General features: G+C 37.5%; 2 protein-coding genes across 4 annotated transcripts in view; one reads left to right on the plus strand and one right to left on the minus strand.

Annotated features, from left to right (window-relative positions):
• Nucleotides 1-17,380, minus strand: part of LOC106883971 (uncharacterized) — a 239,096-nt gene that overhangs the window by 54,839 nt on the left and 166,877 nt on the right. For all 3 annotated transcript variants that reach the window (XM_089342787.1, XM_089342788.1, XM_089342789.1), the window contains one exon: nucleotides 955-1,071. In XM_089342787.1, the coding sequence (XP_089198913.1) occupies nucleotides 955-1,071 (117 nt within the window). The remainder of the gene's footprint in view (nucleotides 1-954; nucleotides 1,072-17,380) is intronic.
• Nucleotides 3,349-17,380, plus strand: part of LOC106883970 (uncharacterized) — a 15,469-nt gene continuing 1,437 nt past the window's right edge. The window contains exon 1 of the mRNA XM_014935129.3: nucleotides 3,349-8,248. Coding sequence (XP_014790615.2) covers nucleotides 5,852-8,248 — 2,397 coding nt within the window. The 5' untranslated portion in view covers nucleotides 3,349-5,851. The remainder of the gene's footprint in view (nucleotides 8,249-17,380) is intronic.

The following is a 17,380-nucleotide window of genomic DNA, read 5'->3' on the forward strand; positions in this document are numbered from 1 at the left end:
ACATGAACATATAAGACGCTGTAGACACACACATTTTTTGTTAGTTACTTTAAACAAATTTTTATATCAATAACTTTTTATATTTATTAAAACCTTTATTGCCGTCTCTAGATTAAGTAAGACCCTGATACTTAATGTATATACCTATATATTGTTGCTGTATATTATAATAGCCAAAGATTGTCTTCGACCTAAACGAGTTTGGATTAATATTATTTGAGATATATAGAAAGATATTTCGATAGTTACTCTTTAGTTACTCTTCAGTCATTTGTCTTCAGTCATTTCGATAGTTACTCTTCAGTCATTTGTCTTCAGTCATTTCGATAGTTACTCTTCAGTCATTTGTAGATTCTATTTACTTAATTATTTTATCCGTTATAATTTTGTTGCTTTTTAATTGAAATTGTTATGTAGTTGAAAAGTTAACGCTCACGTTCATAATACATAGGCATTTAAATTAATTTTTTATAATCCAGCCATCCTTTCACACGATATTTTGTCTGTCTTTAAACCAAAGCTCTGATGAGACTAATTCTATACGTATGTCTGTGCTTGTGTATCATTTTTTATGTCAGTTTCTTCCTTATTTTTCTTTCTCTCCATATATGTGCATCCTCTCCCCTTCTATCTTTCAAGAGTCATTTATCACGATAGGACCTAATGGCTCAGTCTCGTAAGGAAAGGACGAGGACTGGAATTCATTGTTAGACCAATAAAATTTCTCTCTAAGAAACGTCTAACTTCGTAAAATATTTAATTCAGTTTCATTTATGCCAAGTTATGCCGTGCTGATGATTCGAAAGAAGGATAAAATGGGGCTAATCAAGGCACCGAAGGCTCGAAACTTAAAGAGCTTTATATGTTCTGTTCACCTTTACTCTTTTATGTAAATTTCAAACCTTCAAATCTGCCTCAATTCAACTTAAGGATTGTACCACTTGCCAAACTTACCACCACCCGCGCATCCGGACGCAGCCAGTCCCTGTGCAGCAATATGGATGAAGCTTAAAACACGTGTGATTCGTTGTTCAGCCACATATTTCCGTAATCCGGCAAAGGTTGCAGCTCCTAGAAAGAGGAGACGGAAGAAGAGGATAAAAACAACAGCAATACGCATTTAAAAACCTACGTAATAAGTAAGCACACACACACACACACGTATATATATATATATATGTGTATGTGTGTGTGTTTGTGTGTGTGTGTGTGTCTGTGTGTGTGTATAGATAGATATATAGATATATGTATATGTATATGTATATATATATATGTGTGTATGTGTGCGTGTGTGTGTGTGTGTGTGTGTAATATACCCCTGTTCTGGAATAAACATTGCCGTGGACCATATATATAACACCTTGAGTTATCCTTTAGTCGTCCACTAATGTGCTCCAGACTATAAGCGAAATCTGTCTCAAATTTCGGTTTGCTTTTAAAAGAGAAAGGATAAATTAGATAATGTTGTCCTTAATATTCAAAAATATCAGGGTGATAACGGTTAGAAAGCTTTTTCGCAACCAAAGTCCTGATAGACATGTTTCGATCTATTTAGGACTCATCAGCCAAGTATATTTACCTCAGAATTAGAAGTAAATTGGCAGTGAGAATTTGTGAATAATTGGGTTATTGACTTAGGACTTAGGTCTGTCATAAGCCCAAGGACTTATAAGGCCGAACTTAACTCGGTTTCCATAGCATATAAGTGAGTGAGGTTACAACTCTTTTTCCCTGGATGGGATGCTAGTCTGTCACAAGGTTGACTTCCAGGCTATTGAAGGAAGTCATTTTACAGCTGAGTAGACTGGAGCAATGTGAAATGAAGTGTTTTTGCTCAAGAACACAACGCACCGCCTGGTCCAAGAATCGAAACAACAGGCTTAAGATCGTGATTGTAACACCCTAACTTCTACCCCATGCGCCTGCGCCATCACTAAGGCACCGAGACATTGAACATCAAAAGAAGAAAAAAGAAATAAAGAGATGTACTGAAGAGGCTTCAAAGGAAGTTGGAATAGCGAGAAGATATAAAATAAGTTAATCCTTATCCACTATTCTGTGTTTCACTTCTGGTGGATTACCTTCAAGATTAACTTATTAGATACGAGATTAACACAGATTTGTTTCATAATAAGCTGGCCAGAGCTGCTAATGATACGTGAATAAACCAACGTGTGTATATGATGTCCATGTATGAGTGAATAAGCAAGTTGTTCTGTTGTTAAGTGCTTACATTGTGTGTGTTTAGGCAAATGTGTGTGTGTGTGTGTGTTTGTTTGCATGTGTGAGCGAGCGTGTACGTATGTGTGACAGCATATATCTGCATGTGTGTGATTCTGTGTGTAAATCCCTCGTTCTGTGTATGTGTGTGTGTGTGTGTGTGTGTGTGTGTGTGTGTGTGTGAGTGTATGTGTGTGTGTGTGTGAAATTGTAAGATCAAACATTTCAGGCAATCGATAATCCCGAATTATCCGCCCCTCTCGTAAAATAATAATTGTCGCTAGTTCACTGTCTCGACCACCTTTCTTTTAACCTGGCCGCCATTGTAGTTTACATTTGCCGTTCAACAACAACGAAATGACTGGCTCCTTTGCTGTCGTCTGCCCCTTCCATTTTTGTTTCTGACGTCGTATTATTATCCTAAACAAAACCAATAGTAAACTTGGGGGTATAGTCACCAAGTAATTATCATTATCATTGTGTGTTATATTTTATCAATATATATATATAGATAGATGGATGTGTATATGTGTGTGTGTGTGTGTTTATGCATAAACTACCCTTGACATTTTCAATCGTTATTGCAACAACAATAACAACAACATCAGATGGACGAAGGGACGAAGAGCTTATGGAAAAAGAACAAAGAAAAATCAAGTTTCTAAGAATATATTAAAACAGTGGACTGAGCTATGGCATTGGAACATAAACTAATATGTATTTAAAACGCAGGAATATTGGACAGTTTAACGCAAACTATACTGACCCGCTCTATATTAGCATTTCTGTGCAACTAAACATTGTATAAAAATATAGCATTGTGACATGTCAAGTTTGTCAAATCTAAATGTTATTTGGATTTGTTTTTTTACAACAAACATGAACAAACACTCCAATAATGCTTTAACAGGTCAGTAAATCGAATAACTCTCTTTATAAACATTTTATTTGTTTGTTTGTTTGTTTCACTCTTTTATCGTTATTTCTTTACTTCAAACGAAAACTAAAACCAAATTTGATTTATATATATATATACATATATATATATATATATATATATATATATATATATATATATATATACATATATATATATATATATATATATATAAACAATGTTTTTAATACAATCGCCATTTTGAATCAAGAATTTCAGTTATGTTTTGATTCTGTTCTTTCCAAAGATTCCAAAGATTCCAATTGTTACCCGAAACACAAGAACTGTGCTTCAGTATAGTCTTAGACTAGAACAATCTAAATAAATCAAAGAATATTCAGGAAACAAAAAAAAGGAAACTGCAGCACTATTTGCCTTGCTCTTTTTGGGATTCGTCTTATTCCAGTATATAAAAAAAGTAAAAATATAAATAACAAGAAGACACCTCTAAGAGATCGATCGACAAGCTAGAAATAACAGTTACGTGTGCCTTAAATCGTATTAAAGAACAAAAAAGTAAAAAGGAAACAAGAACTCATTAGATAATGAATACCCAGATATGCAATAAGACGGGATGGTCACAGTTGGAATGTTTTTGGTCATAGATCTAGTTCGACAGGATTGACCTTGGACTAAACAGCAATGACTGCAGCACCTGCTACAACAACAACAACAACAACTGCGTGTATTTTAGAGAATTTTATTTCTGATGTCAACAAACATTTGAAGAATATTTTGTGAAGACTACGTCATCAAAAATTTCCGGAAATGACTGTCTGGAAACATTCAATTAACAACAACAACAACAACAACAACAGATTATGAATTATCTTCAGCAGAGATTATCGAGCAACAAGGCCGACACCACCGCCACCACCACAAAAACAACAACAACAAACAACAACATCAACAGCTACAAGACCGACACCACCACCATCATCAAAAGCAACATCACCATCACCACCACCAACAACAACTACAATAACGACAATAACAATTCCTCCCCCACCATTATCAATAACAACAGCAAAAGCAACAAGGTCGACCCCACGACCACCACCAACAATAACAACAACAACAGAAGCAACACCAACAACAAAAACAGCAACAAAAACAACATAAACACCAACAAGACCGACACCACCACCACCACCACAAACACCAACGCCAACAACAAAAAACACCAACAGCGACGCCAACAGTAATAGCAACACCAGCAACGCTATCACACCACCAACACCAACACCACATCCAGTAATTGCAGCAGCAGCAGCAGCAACAGCAGCAGCAGCAGCAACATCATCATCACCACGAAATGATAGACCACTGACTGGACACCGTAAGAAACGTAAAATTGAACGTCGGACAACGATTGGCTGTCCCTTGACCGGTCATCGTAACAAATGCAGCGTCATTAACCAGGAAACTAATGAAAACGGTTTGCTTCGAGGAGACTCTAATCGTGAGAGTAAAATCAACGCCAGGCGTTCTTGTGCGGCGGCAAATGTTGAATCAGTCATAGAAACTGTGGCAGACGACAGCCTACCAATAGACTCATTTTGTGCCTCCACTGATGACTTGGTATATGAATCGCATCTCGGATTACACGCGATATCGTCCAAATGGATTATAATTACTTTATGGTGTAACCACTGTCTGGATTAAACAGTCGTATTTCTTTGAACTGCTCCCAGCATTTTAAAATCTTTGGTTATATTTGCCCTAAATTCTTCAATCGGGATACATACAACACTTGGCTAATTGTTTTATTATTGTTTTTTTTTTGTTTTTTGTTTTTTTTTTGCTTTTCTTTCTCTCTTTCTCTCTCTCCTGTGCTCATGTTGAGATTTGGTTATCAAACGAGAAGGGATTCACCCAAGTACCTTACTTATTGCATCCCTCACAATTTTAATCCTATTCTGTACAAGCTACCACTGAAACGTGTTTCAGTCCTAACGTCCACAGAACGAACGTGTTTGTAGTACATAACATTGTTAAACACACACACACACACAAATCCATTTTACATTTAGCTTGCATGCATATTTTCTGCTTCTAATTCTCCATCTCTCTCTCTCTTCCTCACCCTATCTCTCTTCCTTTCTCTCTATCCACCGTCTCTCTCTCTCTCTCTCTCTCTCTCTCTCTTCCTTCCTGATTTTACTTCCACCGCTCTCTCTCTCTCTCTGTTATCTCCCTATCAATCTATTTTCCCTCTCCCTCTCCTCTCTCTCTCTTTCTCTTTCTCTCCTCTCGCTCTCTCTCTCTCCCTCTCTTGCCGTCTCAGCCCTCCCTTTTCCCTCATCTTGTCTCCCTCTCTCTCCTCTCTCGACTTCCTCTCACTCCTTTTTCATTACTCGCATAAATTCATTTTCTTTTTTTCCATTTTCTTTCTCCTCTCACTTTCCCTCATTCAAACCTTTTATCCTTTTCTCTTCACTTATTAATTTATTCCTCCATCTCCCTCCCCTCTTTTCTCTTTCTTTCTCTTACCTCCATTCTCTCTCTCTCTTTCTTTTGCTTCTCCCATCCCACCCCACCCCGTATTATACCTCCGCAATCTCCAGCTGATAAAACTGCAAAATAATTCAAATGGTTTAAACGACCATCTTTTTCAAGGGACGACAACACACCGGAAGTGAGGTAGAAATCAAACAATCTTTGTAATCTGTGGAACAGCACAAACCCGACAAAATGTCCTTGGACTTACCAGTTATCCACATCCAAAACAATCATATGACTGTCTGTCTCGCGAATAACGTAAACCCTTTAACTGGACACCGAACTGAAGACCTCACGGTCACAGTTTCACCAAGAAATGATAGACCACTGACTGGACACCGTAAGAAACGTAAAATTGAACGTCGGACAACGATTGGCTGTCCCTTGACCGGTCATCGTAACAAATGCAGCGTCATTACACAGGAAACTAATGAAAACGGTTTGCTTCGAGGAGACTCTAATCGTGAGAGTAAAATCAACGCCAGGCGTTCTTGTGCGGCGGCAAATGTTGAATCAGTCATAGAAACTGTGGCAGACGACAGCCTACCAATAGACTCATTTTGTGCCTCCACTGATGATCAAAATTTAACAACGCCAGACAACAGACTTAACCGACGCGTAGACAGTGTCCAGTCTTTGGACAATATCACTAATTTAGGGACCACGCCATTAGTAGAAAAAATCCGAGCGAAATCTGACCGTACTTTAGACTATCAGCGACCATCGATCAACTCTAGACTGAGTTTATGTTCTAGCGGAAGTTTTAGGCACATAGAAAGCGTCACAGTTCGATGCCAACAAGAATCATTGGTAAAACAATGCGTAAGTTCAAACGATGCGAATTCACACGGGGAAACAATTAATTCGAATAAATCAATTGCCATGGAATCGATCCCTTCGCGTTCGCGTAGAGGCTCGATAAACGTTGAAAGAGGTGCCATTCCAGTTTTACTAAGAAATGCTTCAACACCTATTAAAGAATATAATTCACCGTCGAAATATAGCGTTGAAAGTCTGGAACCGTTGCCTCTTGAGTCGCTCTCTGTCGAATCGTTAGAACACCAACCACATTTCACATCAGTCGAACACAGTCCAAACAAAGCGTTTAAAGAAAATATGGAGTCTTCCTTAATGCAAACTAAAGCAATTATTCGTAGTCTTAGTTGTCGGTTGAAGCAATCGCTGCGGCGGTCAAAGAGCAACCTTGAAGGTTCGATTGGTGCTAAATTCAAAGAAACCAAAGCTTCCTTGAACAGTATTAAACTGACGCCATCTTCAAGTCCAGCAAACAATTCCGATAACAAACGTTCTAAACTTTACTCGAATAGTTCTGCCGACAACATCTTCGAGAATTCTGTCGGTAATCAATCTGAGAAACAATGGAGACGTTCTTTCTTGCGTTACTCAAAGAGCAATTCTTCTCGAGATACAAACCGAAAGACTTACTTTAACCTCCTGGCACCGAATAAATTTGCCAAAAATGCAAGTAGCAGCGAAGATATTCTAAAAGGGAAAGAAAATAACAAAAAACACATCCTTCATGCCAACAGCAATTTGGAATGTTCAAACATGAAGGAGCCGACTATTGTTTCGTCGGTTACATGTTTGGAAGCATCTAGAAGGTCTTCTACAGTTAGTTGTGGCGAAGAAATACAAGATGAATTCTTCATCAGACATTCTAAATCTAAACTCAATGCACCTGAACTGACAATCAAACGTCTGGAGGATAAACCAAGTGGAATGGGAACCAATAGAGAAATGTCTCGCAGTGAAAAATTTTCACGATTAAAAATCTCAGATTTCAATCAGAAAGACTCGAAACCAATAGGAGCAAGTAACGAAATGGTCTCTGATAATCGGTCGGCAGCAAATTGTGAAGAGAATCAAAATCGGACCAAACCAATTTTGAAAACAAATCTTCAACGACAGAACCGAGTGTGGAAGCGTCCAACTAAGACGCGAACAATATCTGACACCGGAAGCGGAAGTTCTGATGATAATGAAAGCTTTGCAGCCACGACGACGACGACGATGACGACGACAGCGACAACAACGATAAGAACAGCAGATGTCACAATAGTAACTGCATCATCACCCTCATCATCATCATCAACAACAACAGCAACTACAACAACGACTACGAAAGCAGAAATATCAGCCCTTGCTTCTCGTTATTCTAACGATGAAATAAACATGCTGACTCCTGAATGTTCCAGATACTTGCTACCGTCGGAGTGCGATGGACAACGGAAGTTAGAATTAAGAACGTTTATGGGGAAAGATTTCAACAGCAGCACAGACACCGTTGTACCGTCATCAAATAGCTTTGAAAATGCGAGTGACATAAATAACAAGTGTGGAAATGACAGTTCGGTTACGTTTCAGCCTCAATCAGTAGAAACAAATAGCAAGGAAGCGATGGTGAAATACGAAAACGTATCGGTACTGACATCGGACCGTGACACAGGCGAAGTGTCGACGCCAAAGCATCACGTGGCAGAAGATGGTTCGAACCACACAAAACCTTCAGAACATCTTCAGCCAAATGGGGACAATGATACAGCGGCAGTCGGAAAGGTTAACAAGAATGTAAGTATAGCCGCAAAGATTCCTACATTTGAGATGTTACTCAGAGAAATTGTGAACCACCATAATAATAATAATAATAATAATAATAATAATAATAATAACAACAACAACAACCGGAGTCATACTTCAGCTGAGCCGCCCTAACATTACAAAGCCGTCAATTCGACATCACCAAAAAACGGTACAAGAGTTGCAAGACATTGAACAGTACAAAGTTTAAAGACTGAGAAATCGGGGAGCGGTAAAAAAAAATGAAGGATAAATTAAAATGGATGTCTTAGTAAAAGGTTTGATGTGGAATATAAGTGTGAATATCTCTTTGTGTGAGAATATACGTGTATGGATGTGATCGTGTGTGCGCGTGCGTCTGTCGATGTATGCGGGAGCGTGAGTCTCTGTAAGTGTACGTCAATTTGTAAGTATCGATGTGGGCATGTGTAATCTAAATGTACATATAGTTTCCTTTAAAGCACATGTATTTCCTGAAACATTTATACAGACACATATACATACAATACACACACATGTACATTTACATATATATATATATATATATATATATATATATATATCTCGTTGCAATTATGTTAAACTGTCGTATGTCCAAATTTGGCCAAATGCGTTTTTTTCTTATATTTACTTTTGCTTGCAATAGCCGGTTCTTTTGATCAAACTTACGTATCTCCAGCTGCTTCAGATGCCAAGATATGAAAAATTGTCAAAGTGTAGTACATCAGTTTTGCTATAAAATGGTGAAACTACTTTTTCTTTTCCTCAAAAAGCAACGTTTTGGACTCACGACACTTTTGCACAATAGCAACGACACACACACACACACACACACACACACACACACACACACACACACACACACACACACACTTCAAATTTACAGAAAAAAGACGAAGACAGGTGAGAAAACAACAATCATGTGTATCAGTTTAAAAATACAAAGAAAACGAAGAATACATACATAGAATGATAAATTTTAAATTCCTTCTCCAGTCAAATTTATAATATTCATATTGCCTACGCTGCGTATCACCTAAATGCTTTCTTTCATATTTACACATTTAAAGTGCATTATGAAGTTGAAAAAAGCAAAAATCCTCTTCAGGAATGATTGACTATTATTTTTCACATCCTAACGGATGGAAAGTTTATTTCTATACAGACTTATACATACACACACACATACATATATGTGTGTGTGTGTGTGTGTGTGTGTGTATTGTGTGCATATATATATATGTATATATATGCATGTATATGTGTATGTATATATATATATGTATTATATATATGTGTGTGTGTGTGTGTGTGTGTGTGTGTGTGTGTGTGTGTGTGTGTGTGTGTGTGTGTGTGTGTATGTATTATATATGCATATGTATATATAGATCAAAACTGTTTGATTCAAATGCGTTGGTACTTTTGAGTTTTGAAGCGTGATGCTAGTCTTCAGCCATTTTGAATTTGAATGACAGAAGTTGATTGTTATTACCGTATGGCGGGCTGCGATTGGTCGAGGAAGGTGACATGGTGTTGTGGCTTGATGTTGGTATATGGGTAATAGTTAGTTGGAAAATACCGTATAGTCAACAGGAAATTGACCACGCGTTCACGATGCGGTATTTTCCAACTAACTGTTACCCTTATACCCACATCAAAGCATGACACCGTGTGACCTTCTTCGACCAATCCCAGCCCATCTTACGGCAATAACATTCAATTTCTGTCATTGAATTTCAAAATGGCTGACGACTAACATCGCGCTTGAAACTTAAGAGTACCAACAAATTTGAATCAAACTGCTTTGATCCATACATGTAACTCCCAATAAATTTGTTGAGTGCCCTTCTTTCGTTTGTCCACTCACCCGTATGTGTGTGTGTGTGTGTATATATATATCTTCGAAACGTCTAGATAGAATAGAGACAGCTGATGAAGGGATATTCCAAGTGGCTTTCCGTTTTCCTATGTGTTCGTTCCGTTGTCTGTAGTTTATTGTTCTAACGTCCTGTACCCTGATATGCATATATATACACATGTAGATGTAAGTATGTACATATATGTGTGTATACATGTATATATATTCTTTGTATTATATATATATATATATATATATATATATATATATATATATATATATATATATATATATATATATATATATATATGGCGCTGCCCCAGCATGGCCACAGCTCATGAGCTGAAACTAGATAAAATGAAATAAAAGGAAATGAAATACACACATACACACACACACACACACACACACACACACAGACATATATATTACTCCGAAATATGTCGTTATCGCAAATTGCACATCAAAACATTCCAAGTAATGTGTACCACATCCGCCCAGATGGCAACAGTGATTACCTTTTATTGTGCATTATAAATAAATTTGAAAGAAATACTGGGATTCACTCCATGCACAATTAGAAATTGCATAAACACGCAGTTACTTACACACACATACACACATACACACGTACACACACACACACACACACACATAATTCAAAGACTATAATCATTTGGAGAAGGACGATGATTGTCTCTGTTGCTGAGAGCTTTACTCCGCACGACCGGCCCCTCCCCGGAATAGTGGACGGAGATGCTTGATGGATGAATACACACGCACACGCACGCACTCACACACATACACGCACGCACGCACGCACAAACACACAGACACACACTATCTAACTATCTATGTATGTATCTAACTTCAGAACTATCAAAAGACGACGAACGGCTACACTCTCCAATTATATGTGCTGTTTTAAAGACACTGCCTCCAATTATAATGTCAGCTAGAAAGAAAATACATTTTTAAAAAGAGAGCGTACAGGAATGGCGGTCTAAATGCGAAACATTTGTATTTTTAAGAAAAGCCAAAAAACGAAATAATCACGGTTCCAGGTTATCTATTTTAAGCTTAAATCTGAAATATTTTGAAAACATAGACACATGAAACTATAACTAATATCTTAGTTGAAAACATCTTCAACGTATAACACCGGTAATCGCACCTCAGTACCTGCACGAATGCTGGTGTTGCACCTTAACCTTCGAATTCAGGGCACATTTTAATATGTTTAATACTCTTTCATTCTTCACTCATTAAACTCAATACACCACATTCTATATCCCATTCATGCTATAATCCATCTATGTGCTTCTCTATTCATCCATCTATTTTTCAATCTATATCGCTTCTACATATATCCCGCCATATGTACATATGTCAATTTATTGTGTTACAATTTCACACAAAGAAACAGAGAGAAATCCGAAGAAAAGAATGTGGAACACTCCCCCATTTTCCCCATAATTGTTGCACTCTCCTCTTTTCTTTATCTGATATCCAGAATATAGTGGACATTTTAAAAAACTTGCACATTCTTCAACCGAGAGGCAAAATGTATTCCCAAGTTATGTAAATATTACATAAGGTATAAAACAGTCTGTAGCCAACAACTGTTCTAAACAAACAGTTGATTGTATTATATCACACAAATAAAAATATGTCTGTATGGGCATGGGTGTGTGTGTGTGCGTGCGTATGGGCATTCATAATAATGTTGTTTTGCATTCATAATAAAATAAATATACAGAAATTATAAAAATAAAAGCAAAAAAATATAGAGTACAGTACTGTTTCTACTTCGCGGATTTTCACCTATCGCGGGATGGGGTTGGAACGTAACACCCGCGATAGTCGAGGGATTACTGTACATGTATACACATTTATATATAAGCGTTTGCATGCAGATATATAATATAGATATATAATATATACACATATATCAATGTGTGTATGTGTATGTGTGTGTACATATTTATATGTATTTATACCCATATACATGTATGCATACATGTATATTTGTGTATGTGTATGTGTGCGTGTGTGTGTGTGCATGTGTGTGTACGTGAGTGAGTGTCCAATAGTCACATGAAGGTGAGCAAGCCGAAACTTCGAAGTCACTGTAAAAGTCAATAAATATGTACTGTACAAAAAGTATTGAGAGTAATTCTTCAGTTTAATGTTAAATTGATTTCTTGTATGAAATTTGACATGAAATATCTTCCATGTTATATCACTTTTTTGCATGTGTGTGTGCGTGCATGTGTGTACGCGCGCGTTATTACAACAACAACTACTACTACTACTACTACTACTACTACTACTACTACTACTACCACCACCACTATTATTATTATTATCATTATTATTATTATTATTATTATTATTATTATTATTATTATTATTATTATTATTGAGTGAGAGAGCAGTACTTGCCATCAAAGTGGCACTGGGGTAAAATATACGAAGCCCATTATACCCATCATGACTACCCGTCTGATAAGGGTACACCAGGCACATGCATCACAACCATATGTGCCCAACATGGTGATCTCACATCAAGATAAACAGCACATGACCGAGTAGCCCATCCCGCTCAAAAGGTCCCTGAATAAGGGTTGTTTAAGGATGTTGAGCAAAACACCCATGTTTCCAAAAGTGAATTATTCAAACCCCCAAAGAATTCCTCTCAACACATGGCTATGATGCTCCCCCACTACTTCTGCTCGTGATCAGAGATGCACATATCGTCAACCACCAAGGGACATGCTCAACAGGTTAAGGTCAAACAACTGACAAGCAAAGCTATGGTATTGAGCAGAATATTGGCTGTAGCCCATCTTTTTATACCAAGACAAAACAATGTACAAGATAACACTTACAATCAGTTAAGATCAGAAGCCATGAGAGCCACTGTTTGGTACTGCATCAGAGCATTATTATTATCATCATCATCATCATCATCATCATCATCATCATCATCATCATCATCATCATCATCATCATTGCCAAGGCGTCGAGCTGGCAGAGTCGTTAGCGTGTCGGAGAAAAGTGTTTAGCCTTAACTCTTTAAGGTCCTTATGTTCTGGGGTCAGTGCAATTAATTCCCTCCCTTAAAATCATCAGCAGCAGCATTGTCGTCGTCGTTGTTGTTGCAATTATTATTATTGTTGTTGTTGTTATTATTATCATTGTCATTATTACTTACATAATCGCGCGCTCACGCACACACACACACACACACACACATGCACATACAAACACGAACACATGGCTGTTCATGCACACACAGCGAGTAACTATAAATTCGTACAAAGGCGTAGTTTCACGTGTAAATTAATTGCAGATGTATGCACCACCAAAAGCAGATGTATGCACCAGGAAAAACTTTCTTTGAAAAATGCTCAATATATCCTAACCGGAAGTGCAGTTATACAACAGAATCTGCTAGAAGTAGTTTATTTTGGTGGAGATAAAATATTAAATTACTGGGGATTTTGGTGGTTTTTGTTTCTTTTTCTTGTGATTTTTAATTTACTTTTTATTTCGTTGCAGCTGTTGCGATGTTTCGTGTGTGTTTCTGTGTGAATGATGGGCTGTGTTTATACGTATGTATATTTTGTGTGTGTATGTGTGTGTGAGAGAGAGAGAGAGAGAGAGAGAGAGTATTTTCAATGCATATACAATATAATATCTGTATACCTGTATGTATTTGTGTGTATGTACATATATTTAATATATGTATATGTATATGTATATTTATATATTCTCTCCTTGTTTCTTTTTTCTCTCTCCTTTTTTTCTCTCCTATTTTCACTCCTTGTTTCTTTCTGTGTTACTTTCTGTGGAAGAGCGTAGGCTCGAAACGTTAAAAACTTTTTCACTTCCCGAGCGTTATACTAATACATCTGTTTGTTGTCTACACCACCTGTCTTCGTCTTTTGTTTTTTTTTTTGTGAATTTTCCAATATATATATATATATCTATATATGTTGTGAAGTATATTTGCCACCTAAATGTGGCTGATCCATAGAGGATGATGCTACCGTTGTTTATAGCCCCAGGAAGATATCTCCTCCACCTGACTAATGACACACTGTCTGTCTGTCTGTCTGTCCGATCAGTATTTACGAAGGGAAATCATCGTGTCCGTCCCTAGCCTTACGTGATACACCGGGACCCAGGTTTCTGGGTAGTAACCCGTCATCAGCGTGTATGCCAGAGATGGGAACGATGATTTCCTTTCGGAAATACTGATTGGATACAGACAGTGTTTCGTTAACCAGCTGGAGGAGATGTCTTTCTGGGTCTATAAACAACAGTAGCATCGTCCGCTATGGGTCAGCCACATTTAGGTGGCAAATATACTTCACGATGTCGTGCTGCTGCTGTTTGCATCTCGCTCAGAGATTTATTATTGCTATATATATATATATATATATATATATATATATATATATATATATATATATCCCATGTAGAAAACATAAATTCGGAGAAGAAGGACGCTCTAAGATATAGAACAGTATATATTTCACTGGGGAAGAACGGTTCATGAGATCGTTGGTAGAAAACATAAATCCGGAGGAGGGTAATCCCATAAACCGGCCTTCCCTATCTTATATATAGATATATACATATATAAATATATATATATATATACATACATACATGTATATGTGTGTGTGTGCTTGTGTATGTGCGCGCGTGTCTTTGCCCATGTCTAATCTTTCTAGTTTGGGTGTATCTGTATATATATGTATGTGTTTATGTATACATAAGTACACATTTATACATTCTAGTTACGTTTTGTGTACGGGTAGAGTGGGTGAGGGGCGTGGAGTGAAGTGGCATTGTGTGTGCGCGTGCGCGCATCTCCACATGTACGCATTAATGTGCGCATATGTAACCGAACTAACGGAATGTTATTTCATCATTAGGATTGCGCTGAGTTGGCAAGATGGCTGCCGGAAGCTGTTGCAGCTATTTAAATCAGAGTGTGAAGGTTAAGTGACTGAGTAAGGTCACGTGAGATTAAGGTTTATCCTAATCCGCTATGATCACGTATTTATGATTCCGACTGGGAGAGGTCACCGCGCCGACATTTTGTATTTAACTATATTACCTATATTACTGCTATCATCTCTCTCTCTATATATACACACACACACACACACACACACACACACACACACACACACACACACATATATATACATACATATACATATATATATATATATTTATTTATTTATCAAAAGGGCACGTGAGGCGCCTACCTGCTAGAAATAGGAGTTAAAACTCCAGGTAAACCACCAATAAAACTGAAAAATACACCAGAAAACAGCAGTATTCGGGCGAACGGGTAAAGAATTTAGACGTACCATCACAGTTAAATGTTACATATTCTAGCACTTGGATGCTCTTGTATCATGATTTCGAGTTCTGGCGAAAAATTCTTAAACTCTCATCAGCAAAATTTACCAAGTGAAAAAATTCAAACTCATCACGTAGAAGTCTGCCAGTGTTCTAAACAGTTTTGCACCAAAATGAGAACAGATTCTGTGTAAATATATTTATAACGAGTAAATATTCAAATGTGAATATTTATATAGATATTGCTATTGTTATTATTATCTGCGGTAAATATAAATAATTCATAATAATAACAACAATAATATAGATGGTTGCAAGCATTTAATTAGCGTTAGATAGCTACAGAATTAAAATTTATATTTAACAAAAGGGTACATATATAATAATATCTATATAAATGTTCACATTTGAATGTTTACTCTTTAATATATTTACACTGAAGCTGTTCTGATTTTGGCGCCAAACAATTCAGAATGCAGGCAGACTTCAACGTGACGAGTTTGAATTTTTTTCAGTTGGTAAATCTTGCTGATGAGATTTGAGGATACAAGAGTATCCAAATGCCAGAACATATAGCATTTAGCTCTGTTGGTATGTCTAAATTCTTTACCCGTTCGCCCGAATACTGTTGTTTTCTGCTGTATTTTTCAGTGTTATTGGTGGTTTACTTAGGGTTTTAACTCCTATTTCTAGCAGGTAGGTGCTATATACATAGATAGATAGATAGATAGATAGATAGAACATACTAATATATGCATATAATGCACATACATATGACAAGCTTCCACGCAGTTTCCATCGGCCAAATTTACTCAAAGAACATTGATCAGCCCGTAACTAGAGCAGTAGACATTCTCCCAACGTGCCGCGCAGTAGGGGTGAACCCGAAGCCGCAAGGTTGTAAAGGGAACGCCTTAACCATTGAGGTATAGTTACACGTGAGTATGTTTGTGTGTGTGTGTGTGTAGTGTAGTGCAATGACTATAAATATTAAGGAGAAAACACAGAAAAAACAAAATTTTGACAAATGTCATGTTAGTTTAATGTTACAATGGAAAAAGAGAGTGCTCGACTTTTCAGACGGAAGTCCTTCATCAGAAGAAAAGAAAAAAAAGAAAGAAGCATAGGGAGAATGATAAAGAGAAGCGGGGGGAAAGAAAGATGACCCGAGGAGGGAGGTGAAGGTTTAGAAATTTAGAAAACAGGGGTTTGCTGTTCTAGGGAAGAGTTGATAAAGGGAGAAGCAACATGTGTGTAAATGCATATATCAGAATCTGAGTTTGGGAACGGGAGTAAGGGTTAGGGTTAGGGTTAGGGTTAGGGTTAGGGTTAGGGTTAGTGAAGTATATATATAGGTGTGTGGATGCGTGGAAGTATGGTGGCGGTGGTATGATGGTGGTGGTGTAATTTTTAGGTGGGGAGCGTACAAGCGTATAAATGAAGAAATGAGAGCATGTGCGTGGGGGAGGGGACGAATAAGTGTATTTATGAAGCCTATGAGTTGACAAGAGCAAGGTGGATGCTGGTATTGATGTTTGTGCAAAGGCATCAAACGTGTGTATAGGCGGGAAAACGTATTTTGAAGAGAGAGAGGGGGAGGGGAGGGAGATGGGAGGGGAAGGGGAGGGGGAAAGGGGGAGTGAGTCTGAGAGGAACAAAGACAAAGTGAAAGTTGACAGAGAGAGAAAAGCAGTGAGACGGAGAGAGAGAGAGAGAGGGACTGGGGGAGAAAGACGATGACAGAGAGACAGACAGAAAGATAGGAAGACTAAGAAAAGGAGGGAAAGTGTGAGAGAGGGAGAAATGAGAAACTGAGAAAGGAGAACAGAGGCTGAGAGATTGGGAAAATGAGAAACTCTGAGAGAGAGAGAGAGAGAGAG

This window comes from Octopus bimaculoides, chromosome 26, assembly GCF_046866305.1.
Source record: "Octopus bimaculoides isolate indiv1 chromosome 26, ASM4686630v1, whole genome shotgun sequence".
NCBI lineage: Eukaryota > Metazoa > Mollusca > Cephalopoda > Octopoda > Octopodidae > Octopus > Octopus bimaculoides.